Here is a 12,513-nt window from a genome sequence, read left to right on the forward strand (position 1 = left end):
GGAGGAAGAAGGGGACCTATAACCTTAAAGGCAGTTAACAGTCTGAAGTTTCCGGGGATTCACTTTGACCTTGACTCACTATCTGAGAGCACAGCAAATAAAATTGAATACATGAAGGAAGTTTTGTTACTCTTGGTTGTCCAGAAGGCTGGGCTAGAAGGAGTTACTTTTTCTCTTTGAAAACATACCACCATTATGGTAGAGGGGGACAGAGTTGACCCTGTAGCTGCCAGAAGTTCCAATGTTGAAGAGGTGTTGTCACTGCATTTCCCTTCTTCCTGACAGTTCCCGAGGAATGGGAAAGTGGAGTCTGAGAGAGGATAGAACAGGAAGGAACATGACTGTGGCTTTAAAATCTGCCTGCAGGGAGATCTAATCTCCAATAAACGTATGACGACACTTTCATAGGAGAAATCGTTTATCTGGTTTATTTGATTTCATATCACCCTTTCCCCCATATGATTGACTGATAAGAGATTTAAAAATAAATTTTGCTGAAAGGAAAAGATGGCTGAAGAGGACAGCCCAGAACTCACCTCTTTCTCTAAAAAGAAGAACAAAAGTAATAAGTAAAAAGCTACATCTTGAGGTGAATGATGGAAGGAGCTAATTAGAAATCAGCAAGAGAGAGAGAATGGAACTTTGTGAGATTCAGAGACCTCAGACAACAGCACAGAAAGAAAAACAAAAACCCTGAAAACTGCAACCCCAGCTCTTCTGAGGCAGTGGAGTTTTGCCTTTGAAAGAGTAAAAATGAAAAAGACTTACAGCAAACTTTATCAGGGCTGATGTTTCAGTGCCAGCTACTGGAAGATGGCACAGTCCTCATGGGATTCCAGTCTACTTAGATAAATAACCTGAAGGCTGCGCAGTAGCCTTCCTTTAGAAGAGGATTTCTCATACTCTCCCAATGAACAACCAGGATGCTATGGCCAGGAACCATCCTGAGAAATGGGCCTTTGTCTAAAATTAGACTGCTCTAGATCAGAAACCCTTGTATTCCCATCTCTGATCCCACAGATGTCCTACTGTGTTGATTCAGGCAGTACCTGCCTGTGAACCCAAGAGCCCAGCAGAGTAACTCTGACTCAAGTCCAGTGGGTATCCCAAGTGCAGGTGACAGGTGTTGCCTTCATGAAATCAAGAGATGGGGAGCCTCCCCTCTGACACCAGAGGTATGGCTAGTTCTAGGGCTGATGGCAATCACCAGAGTTGTTCCAGCTATCCTTCAGCCCTATAACACACTCAGGTCCCTACTACTGGCAGAGCAGGAAAAGAACACCACGGTTCTTGCAACTTCCCTGGCCACAGGCGTGTGCTGAAGCCTTGAGCAACTCCACTGCACCAACTGTCACCATACAAGGTTGGGATAGGTGACAAGAGAAACTGCCCAGCTTCATTCAAATCTCACTCCTGCTTGCTCTTCAGCAGAAATTAAAATTTAAGGAGTTGGAGGAAAAAAGCCACCACTGTTACCCCACACCTAGACCTGCACAACTATGGTTCTACTCCCAGGAAGTCACAATCACTGAAGCCGAAGAAAGGAATACCACCGATCCTTGTGCTACTCCACACATACAGCTCCTGCTAGTTCCTGCCACTGCACCTTGTCTGAAAACACCCTGCTATCTAGACTGCCTGTCAGAGCCACAGACGGGGTGCTATGGTTCCCACCAACACCTCTCCCAATACAGTATCTTTGGCCTCACCATTCATTGGTCAGAGGAAAAGTATTTGTGGCTCCTCACCACTGCTGTTGCTACCAGGGCTGAAGTCAATAACCACAGCTATAGAAGACTACATGATGGTGTCCAACTGGAAGCAAAGCCAACATGATCAGTAAACCAGTACTGTGAAACACTCCACAGGAGAAAGCTTACTACAAATGCCACCTCAGAAAGGTGGCAGAGATACCTGCTTGATCAGATAAACAAATCTCAGTGTGGAAGAATAGACAGAAAAGTTCAAGATAACACGATACTTCCTTTTGGATCACAGTAAATCTTTAGCAACAATTGGATATGGATATAATGCCTAATAATGTAAAAGAACAAGTATTAAAAAATTCAATGTGATCTAAGAGAATACAGATAAACAGTTAAATGAAACAGAGAAAATGCAGCATATAAATGAGAAACCCTGAAAAAGCAGAGAAAAAAGTAAATTTTGGAAATTGAAAACTCAAAAAGTCAAATAAAAAAATATGGTTGAAAGCCTCAACAGCTAGATAGATCAAATAGAAGAAGGAACGTCTGACCTTGAGGACAAGTCTTTTGAAATATCCCAGGCATGGGGCTAGAGATTTAGCTCAGTGGCACAGTATCTGCCTGGCAAGCGCAAAGTCATGAGTTTGATTCCCGGTACCAGAAAAAAAGACAAAAAATATATATATATAAAATATAAAAATAAAAAAAAGAAATATCCCACGCAGAAGAATGAAGAGACTATTCAAGACCCATGGGACCTATTAAATTTACAAATATCTGCATTTTTATAGTATGCAAAACTGAAGAGGGGAAAAAAGTTAAGTGCATGAAATGCCTATTCAACTGAATTATAGTAACAACTTTTCCAATATTGGGAGAGATACAAGAACTATATGTATAGGAAACTTATAGAACCTAAAACAGACACAACCAGAAAAAAAAAACTTCACCACAGTATATTTATAGTGAAACCATAGAAAAGACAAGACAGAGAAAAATTTTAAAATCTACAATAGGAAAATGCCAAGTCACACTTAAAAGCAATCTCATTAGTCTAACAACAGATTTTCAGCAAACACCTGACAGTCATGGAGGGAGTAGAATGGCATATTCCAAGTTCTGAACAAAAATAACTGCCACCAAGACTGCTACACCTAGCAAAGATATCCCTCAGAAATGAAGGAGAAATAAAGTCCTTCCCAGACAAGCAATAGGGGTAGCTATTCTATTTGCACAGTAATATATATGCACACCCATGTTTATAGTGGCACCATATATAATAGCTAAATCATGGAAACAGCCCAAATGCCCATCAACTGATCAATGAATGAAAAAGATGTGGGACTTTTTAACAATGAAATACTACTCTGCCATAAAGACGGATAAACTTAAGACATTCCTATCTAAATGGATGTACCTAGAGACCATACTCTTAAGTAAAATAAATCAGACACACATGTTTAAATACCACATTGTTTCTCTGGTGTGAAAAATGGAAAGTGTAAATAAGGATCAAAATGTATAATAGATATTGGGAAATGGGAACAAGATTTTCAAATGAGAAGGGGAAAAAGAGGGGGAGGAGGAAAGGAAATAAGGGACAAGAAAAAAAAAGAATAGAAGGGAAAAAATGGAAACAAAGTTTTGCAAATAAGCAGAGGAAGAGGGGGTGAAAGAAGGGAAGAGGAATGGGGAAAAAAAGAAGCAGAAAGATATCATGTACAGGTGCAAATCCCTATGATGAATGTTATCATTATGTATATCTAAAATGTAGCAATAAACAAAAAACGTCCTTTAAAAAGAGGAACTGAGAGAAATAATGAACACCAGACCAACCTGAAAAAATATGACTGAAGGACTCTTACATTCAGAAGTTTAACATCACTAACACTATGACTGTACAAATCACACCAGAAAAGTAGATACAAACTGCCAGAGCACAAAGATGGAGCCGGGCATGGTTGCCTATAATCCCAACACTTAGGAGGCTAATGCACGAGTTCAAAGCCAGCCTGGGCTACATAGTAAGTTCAAGGCCAGCCTGAACTACATAGTGAGACCCTGTCTCAAAACAAACAAACAAAAAAAGTTGAAGAAAAGAACAAAGATTATTCAAAACAACTAGGAGAAGAATCAACAAAATAAAAACAAGTCCTTACTTACCAGTAATAACATTGAATATAAGTACATTAAATTCTCTAATTAAAACATGTAGCCTGGCTGAATCTTTTTTTTTTTTAAAAGAAAACCCCATCAATATGCTGCCTATAAGAAACTCACTTCACCAGTGAATACACACACAGATTGAAAGTGAACAAATAAAAAATGATATCCCACATAAACATAAAGCAAGCAAGAGCAGCTTTGCTTATTCCTGACAAAATAGACTTCAAGACAAAACTGAAAAGAGACAAAGAAAATTAACTATAATGATGACCAAGGGATCAATTCAACAAGAAGATATGATGATTATAAATATATATGCACCTAAAGTTGGAGAACCCAATTTTGTAAAATAAACAGTATTAGACCTAAAGGGAGAATTAGATCCACCACTCTCATCAGTGGGTAGATCATCCAGGCTCCCCCACAAAATTCAACAGAGAAACAAAATTAAACTATACTGTAAATCAAAAGGACTTCCTATTTACAGAACATTCCATTCATTAGCTGCAGTATACACATTCTTTTTGTCAGCACATGAAACTTTCTCTAAAATACACCATATGTAAGTCTTAGCAAATTCAAAACAATTGAAATCATAACCTATGTCTGCTCTGATTACAATGGAACAAAACTAAGTCAACAACAAAATAAATTTTAGAAGCTAAATAAATACATGGAGACAAAACATCCTTTTGAATGGAAAAAGTCAGGAGGAAATTTTAAAATATTATCAAAACAAATGAAAGTGGAAACACAACACATCCAAGTTTATGGGATTCAACAAAAGCAGTACCAAGGGAAACTTACAGCAATATGTGCCTGCATTTAAAAGAAACCCAAGAAATTCAAATAAATAACCTAATTGTGCATCTCAGAGAATTAAAAAGCAAGAATAAACCAACCCCAACTGGTAAAAGGAAAGAAATAAAAATCAGAGCAGAAATAAAGAGTCTCTGGATAAAGAGACTAAAACACACACATGAAAGGCCCTACATAGACTTGGGTTTTTGAAAAGATAAAAAAGAAAAGGATAAACCTTTGGCTAAGCTCACCAGGGAAAAAAGAGAGGACCCAAAGACAGAAAATCAGAGAGGAAAAGGGAATATTTCAACTGATACATGGGACTACAAAGGATCAGTAGAGATTATTATGAAAGCTATGTGCTAACAAATAGGAAAATTCAGAAGATATGGACAAGTTTCAAGACATGCATGGCCTATCACAATTGAACCATGAGCACATAAAAACCCTGAATCAGCAAGTAATGATTCTAAATCAGTAAAAGTTTCCAACAAAGAAAAGCTCAGGCCCATTTGACTTCACTCCTGCATTTATCAACCTTTTAAAGAATCAATGTCAGTCCTTCTCAAACTATTCCACAGAATTAGAAGGGAGGAAGCCGGGCATGGTGGTGCACGCCTGTGATCCCAGCACTTGGGAGGCTGAGGCAGGAGGATCACAATGAGTTCGAGACCAGCCTGGGCTGCATAGTGAGTTCAAGGCCAGCCTGAACTGCATAGTGAGACCCTGTCTCCAAAAAAAGAAAAAAAAAAAAAATAGAATTAGAAAGGAGGGAATCCTTTCAAATTTACTCTATGTGGTCCGCATTTCTTACCATTACCAAACCAGAGAAAGACACAACAAAAGAAAATTAGAAAAAATCCCTGACAAACACAGATGCAAAAATTCACAACAAAATTATCAGCAAGTGTGCTGAATGTAATGTGTAACCCTGCAGCTATTTATAGGCTCAAGTGATAGTTCTGCCTGAGCCTTTCAAGTTAAAGATCAATGTAGTGAAACCTTGTTTCTAAAACAAACAAAGAGAAACTAGTAAACTGAATTTAACACTCATCAAAAAAGTCATTCACTGTTCATCCCAAGCTGCTTTTATAGAAGGATCCTGCCTCAAAATAATAAAGGATAGATTTGATAAACTCATAGCCAACTATCACACAGAAAGGGGGAAAACCTGATGGCAATTCCTCTGAAATCAGGAATTTTAAAAAAAGGTGTCTACTCTCTCTGTGCTCTTATACAACGTAGTACCTGAAGTTTTACACTGAGGAATTAGAAAAGGAAAAGAAATAAAAGCATTAAACATCAGAAAAGGAAAGGTCAAACTATTTCTGTTGCAGCTGATATAATTTTATATACAGAAAAACATAAAGACTCCAGCAAAAGACTATAAAAACAAATTTAGCAAAGTAGCAGGATATAAAATCAACACATAAGAATCTACTTTTATGCACCTATAATGAATTTGCTGAGAATGAAGTCATGAAAGTAATCCTATTTGCAATACCTACATTAAAAAAAAAAAAAATACACAGGCACAAATTTAACTGAGCCATTAAGAAACTCTCCTATGAGAATTACAAAACACTGATGAAATTGAAGGACTAGCAGAAATAAAACATCCATACTACCCAAAGCAATCTAGAGATTCAATACAATTCCCATCATAATTCCAATGACATTCTGCACAGAAGTAGAAAAAAATACTTAAATTCATATGGAAACAACAAAAGACTCTAAAAAGCCAAAGTAATCTTGAGCAAAACCAGCCAAGCTGGAGGCATCACAGCACCTAATTTCCAGACATACAGGAGGCATGATAACTAAAATAGCATGGTATTTGACATAAAACAGACCCTTTTGACCACTCTTTCAGAGTTAATCCTAGCTTTCTCTTCTCTTCCTACCAGGGCAAACACTGTATACTTGATGTTTCGGGAAATGCTATCAAGCGGTTACAAGTTGCCCAGCTTTATCCCATTGCCATCTTCATAAAGCCCAAGTCTCTGGAACCTCTGATGTAAGTAGAGGGGGCTGGAGAGCTGCATCCAACTCATTCCTTTTTCCATAGTACACAGCAGACTGTCAGCAGACTTTTGGCACAAATGCTTACAAACAGGAAATGCCATTGTTAATTTTTAAACATTCCACGTTTAAAAATACATTGCAAATTTTTGAGCTGCTAGGGATATAAGTATTCATGAAAATAACTTCACTGATGTTTCTTGGTTCTTTTTTTATTTCACAAGTAGTTTTTAGTTTTAATTCTTTGTTGTTTTGTGGGTAGCTTGGTTTGATTTTGGTTTTTTTGTTTGTTTTATTGTGTGGCTTGTGTTTCTGTGGGCAGTTTGTTGTTGTTGTTGTTGTTATTGCTGCTGTTGTGATCATTGGTTTGGTTTTCCAAATGATGAGACATTTTTCTTTGAATTATCTCTTACTTCTAAGAACCATTTCATAGGTCAATCTCTTTTGAAACAGGTGGAATTTTTTATAAAGGGAGCAGCCAACATTTTAATTTTTGTCCATTGGCATTTCATTTTGTTCTGTAATAGAATTCTGATAATTTTTAAATTAAAATTTCATATATAGGCAGTGTTCTTATAGACTTCTTCATGATATAATAAAACATCTGTAACTTAGACAAGTGATAGCAAACCTTTTAGAGCTTTCAGTGATAAACAGCCTGCCACAGATGCTCCAAATTCACCACCAACAGCTTAGAAAGCAACTCCCACACAAAGTAAAAGTACAGTACATAATGATAGCAGAATAAAGAAGATCCAAGCAGAGATTTTAAAATTGGCTGGGCTAGGTTTGGTTCTTAGCTTGGCCTGTGATCCATCACCATAACTTTGGACAAAGTTATGCTTGACCTCACTAAGATTTAGTTCCTCCCCTTTATACCTGCCATTAATAAATAACATATAGAGCTAGCATAAAGATCAAACAATAAAGTCATGAATAAGAAGTTCTTCATACAATCTTCAGTATAGAATAAATACTCAATAAATAGTAGTCATTAACACTATGAAGGATATGAAGTTATTCTGTTTTTAAAGGATTGATGTCATGGTATCATTGTGAAATGCAGAGCATCAGTCTTTCCACAAGAGTACCAGAGGTAATGCCTGTGTGTCTGTTATGGCAGCCTTACTCAGACACTGCTTCCCTTTGGGCCTCACAAGCATACTGACAAGGTTCAAAGTGAACTGAAAGGAGACATTGGAAAACTATGAGAAATATTTAATCTCAAAGGTAAAAGCAGTTATTCACCCAAGATCTCAGCTACCTGTTCTATTCTGGTATCTTCTGAGGATAAAAGAGCAAAACTATCTGCAGTAGCTAGAATGGCAGACTGAGAGAATTAAATTAAATACATGATTGTTCTCTGGGGAAATTGTCAGTGATATATCTTTAAAACAAAATATATTCTCTTAAAAAAAAGACAGGCACAGGCCTTTTACCAGGATGAGGAAATAAAATTGGGAGGTCACTGTTATTACCTTTAAATTTAGATATTAAATTATACTGAATTTAGATACTAAAGTATACTGAAGAACTTTTCCCACGATTGACATGTGAAAACATGTATTGATAAAATAACAATTCTAAGTATTATTACCTCCAATAGAATATATTAAATTTCTCCATATAAGGGAAACTATGTTGGGCATTGCACAAAGTGAGTGGAGCAACCATATATTTCATTTTCTTACAGTTTTTTTTTTTTTTTTTTTCTGGTACCAGGAATCAAACTCATGACCTTGCACTTGCCAGGCAGGTGCTTTGCCACTGAGCTAAATCCCCAGCCCCACACATTTCATTTTGTCAAGTGACTGATAATATGTAAAGAGCTTAGCAAGACCTGGTTTTGAAATAAAATTTAAAAGGATGTGGGGATAGGAGGTAGCTCAATCATAGAACACCTGCCTCGTATGTGTGAGGTGTTGGATTCAGTCCTCAGTAATACCCACCCCCCAAAAAATCTATTTTATATTTGCCCTTGATTTTATGCTTCTCTGCAGAGTCAGCTATGTCGCACTAATAAGCTGCATGGTACAAGCATTAGATGTAACGCTAACATTAATAAGAGGAGAAAAATGCCCCTCACCTCTTGGGAACAGCATCTTCAGGTCCTACTTTAGAAAAATGAGGCTTTACATTGTAAACACACAGTTTGATGAATGGTTTCCTAAGGAGGCGGGGCCCCAAGAAGCCATAGCAGTGGCACATTTGGTCCAGTAGGATGTTGGGAGTCAGTCCCATCTGGTGCTCAGGAGGAGAGGGCCAACTTCCTTCCACAACTATCAGATGACTTATTTAGTTTTGCCTTCAGGCACTGACACAGCTACTTATCACCAAGGAAAAATTAAACATGTTGAAGGCTGGATTCCACAATGAGGACAGTGAACCTGATGTAATTCGCTGCAGCCATATCCTTGGGTCTCAAGGGCAGCGATGATGACAGTCAGACCAGTGCGATCTCATTACTAATGCTGCATGTTTACGGTTCACTCCACTCTCAGGCTTTTTCTTCAGGAGCAAAATTGGCATGAATTGCCCATTCCCCAGGAAGGAGTGAATGCTAGGTCAGTTGGAACGAAAGCATGGCAGCTGTCACATTTAGACATTGATACATCATCACACACATTATTTCTCAAGTGCAGTGTCCACATCAAACCACAGAGCATATTAGCACATACATAACTGATTCTTCAGAGAAGCAGAAAATCAAGGGCATGTATAACAGAGATATGGGGGAGGCTGTTTTTTGAGCTTTTGTTTTTGATGGTACTGAACACTGAACCCAGCTAGGCAAATGTTTTACCACTGAGCTACATACCCAAGACCCACTTCTCTTTGTTTACTTGACTTGGACACAAGGTCTTACTAAATTGCCATACTGGCATCCAACTTGCAATTCTCCTACCTCAGCCTTGATTAACTGGGATGATGGGTATATTTCACAAACTTACACTGGGAAGAGGGATGACTGATACCAAGTATTCTGACCTCAGTCTCTAGTGTTCTAAGTGGTATACAAGGCAGTGATGCTTTCAGAAATTCTACATGCCCCATTAGGGTATTCTGATGGTCCAACTAAAATATTTGCATTTGGCTGGGCTTTCTTTAACACCTAGAAGTCATGGGAGGATAAAGCTACCATTGGTTATGAATCAGTAAATTGGATCTTAGAATTAGAGAATATTCCATTTTTCTCTTACCTTGGTATGTCCTTGAGAGAGGTTAGGTTTAAATAATCTTATAATGGTTCAACATTTATATGCAGTTGATAGAACAATGGTTGACAAATAGAAAAAGACAGATAGTCCTAGGCATAATTCCTTTACAGTCCATTCTCCTATCATAAACAAAGCAGGCATTAGGGTTTATTTGTTTTATTTGTAATTGACACATAATAATTGTACATATGCATGGGGCATCAAATGAAATTTTGACACACAAATATGGTGCTATTGATCAGATCACAGAAACTGGTATATCTATCACTTTAGATGTACATCATTTCTCTATGTTAGAAACATTCAAAATGTTCTATATATACTATTTTGTAATATTCAATCAATTGTTGCTATACATATTTTTCCTACTGTGCTTTAGAATATTAGAAGTAATTCTTTCTATCCAGCTGTACCCCTGTGCCTATTGAAATAGAAAATGTTTTATCTCGAGCTCCTTTATCCTGGCTCACTATTGGACTAAGTTACTTCATGATAGTCTACTTAAAAATATTTGAGTTCTGGCGCATCCATTCCATTCTATGTCCATTTTAATTCAGTCCTCCCTCAGTAGATCTTTCACCTTTCATTTGGTTAGAAAAACAGAAGTAGTTCAGAGCCCTTGTTGCAATAGGCCTGCCTCCACACTTGCGAAAGTTAAATGGCAAGAGCTGCAGAATACCTCCTTGGCCTGAGAGATACTAATGGGTCTGCCCTATTTTCTTTGGAAAATGTACACACAGTGGAAACTTTAGCCCTTGAGGAAGAGGAAGAAGGCAAGAAATTAGAGGTTTTTGCAAGGTCAGGACTTGAGAGCAGTGAAGTCTAATCTCTCAGATGTGACGAGGAGTGAAGAGCCGAGATATACGTACCTTTCCTTCCATCCTGCCTCCTGCCCGGACCATCCCTGGAGCATCCCCTTCAAGTCTATGTCCCGTATTTAAGAGAGGATAAAATATGCTAGAATAAAATCAAGAGAAGGTTATGCAGGAGAGTTTGGATTTAGAAAGCACATCCCACAGAGAATAGATAAAGGAAATAGGACCATTCATGCTGAAAAAGTGAAAGGCTCAAGATGAGCGAACACCCTATAGCCTGTCATGGACGAAGCTTCGCCCTACCAGGCTACTGCAGGGGACAGAACAGGGACCCAACCAGACCAGCAACTCCTAAGGAGAGCGATTCTGCCTCAGTCCAATGTGGGGCCCTTGAGAAGCAAGCTCCCTGGCAGGGAGCCCTGGTAGCTAGAACTGGTCCAACAAGGAGGAGTCCTGAATAAAGACTAGGAAGCTACAGGCAAGGTTAACTATGCTTCCTATGGATTCTGTTTTGCCATGAATTTTCAATATTAAAGATTTGCTATGTGCCCCTTGTGTGCTAAAGCCCAAACTGTCATTTTCCCAGGGAGATGAATAAGCGTCTAACAGAGGAACAAGCCAAGAAAACATATGATCGAGCAATTAAACTAGAGCAAGAATTTGGAGAATATTTTACAGGTAAGTCCCCCTTACCCTGGTACTATGAGAAAGGAGATAAACATTTGGTATAAAGAGGATTCCGGCCTTGGTGAAACCTCCCTGTAGAGAATCCCTAATATTTGTTTTATGCATCTGCTCTCTGCCATACCCGTTTGAGTCAGAGCTCTAGGTTCTATGTTCAGATACAGCCAGTTCCCAGAGTCCTCTGACCCTACCAAACACCAAGAGTGGCAGATGCCTCTGAATTATCTCCTGCTATTGGAGCCGGGGATATAGCTCAGTGGCACAAGTGCCAGCCTGAATTATCTCCTGCTATTAAGGAGATTTTAGGCATTGCTACCTTGTTAAACCATCTCCCTGATGGCATCAGAAAATTTGAAAAGAAACTGTTAGGGCTCAAAACAGCAGTGTCCAGAGCAGGTGCTGTTGAGCAGCAGTCTCAGGACCTTTTTTCTCTGCCTGGACACACCTGAATCTGTCTCCCCATCAGTAGCACTTGAGCCACACACACCATCCCTGTGTTTTAGTTAACTCTGTGACAAGTCTCAGTGTAAAACCTTTTATTTCCTTTTAAAATGTTTCTTGGGAAACATGAAGGTTGAGAATAATAGAATAATTTCTCTTTTTTGGATATCTTAAGCTCTCTATTCCGAACTGATTTCATGGAACACCAATTAAACTGAAAAACTGATCAAACTTTGTGGAATTTGCTTTACAACTTATTTTCACTGGTTTAAAAACAAGAACTTTCCTCCTGAATTACCTATTATGAAATATTTTTTATCTTAATCAGAATATGAAAAATGTCAGTGGGATAGCAGTTTGTAAATATTTGTAATTGAATAATACTAGAGATTCTAATAATAACTAAAATATGAGTTACAGTTCCTCTTAAAAGAACATCCAGGTAAGAAAATCAAAACAATGTACATTCCAACTAGTGCTTTTTATTCAGGAATAAGTTATTATAATTGATGTAGTCTGAGGACTGCTTTTGAAGACATAAATGATGTTTCAATACCAGTTTATTTTTAAGCTTTACAGTTACAAATAGGACCAGGGATATAGCTCAGTGGTATAAACACCAGCCTGGCAAGTGCAAGGTCCTGAGTTCAATTCCCAGTA

The 12,513-nt window shown here is 38.1% G+C and overlaps 1 protein-coding gene across 21 annotated transcripts in view; it reads left to right on the top strand.

Annotated features, from left to right (window-relative positions):
* Dlg2 (discs, large homolog 2 (Drosophila)) overlaps nucleotides 1-12,513 on the top strand; it is a 1,924,417-nt gene that overhangs the window by 1,906,136 nt on the left and 5,768 nt on the right. For all 21 annotated transcript variants that reach the window (XM_013511774.1, XM_013511776.1, XM_005379786.2 and 18 more), the window contains 2 exons: nucleotides 6,581-6,690; nucleotides 11,315-11,406. In XM_013511774.1, the coding sequence (XP_013367228.1) occupies nucleotides 6,581-6,690; nucleotides 11,315-11,406 (202 nt within the window). The remainder of the gene's footprint in view (nucleotides 1-6,580; nucleotides 6,691-11,314; nucleotides 11,407-12,513) is intronic.

This window comes from Chinchilla lanigera, unplaced genomic scaffold (genome assembly GCF_000276665.1).
Source record: "Chinchilla lanigera isolate Chin_1 unplaced genomic scaffold, ChiLan1.0 scaffold00013, whole genome shotgun sequence".
Taxonomy (NCBI): Eukaryota; Metazoa; Chordata; class Mammalia; order Rodentia; family Chinchillidae; genus Chinchilla; species Chinchilla lanigera.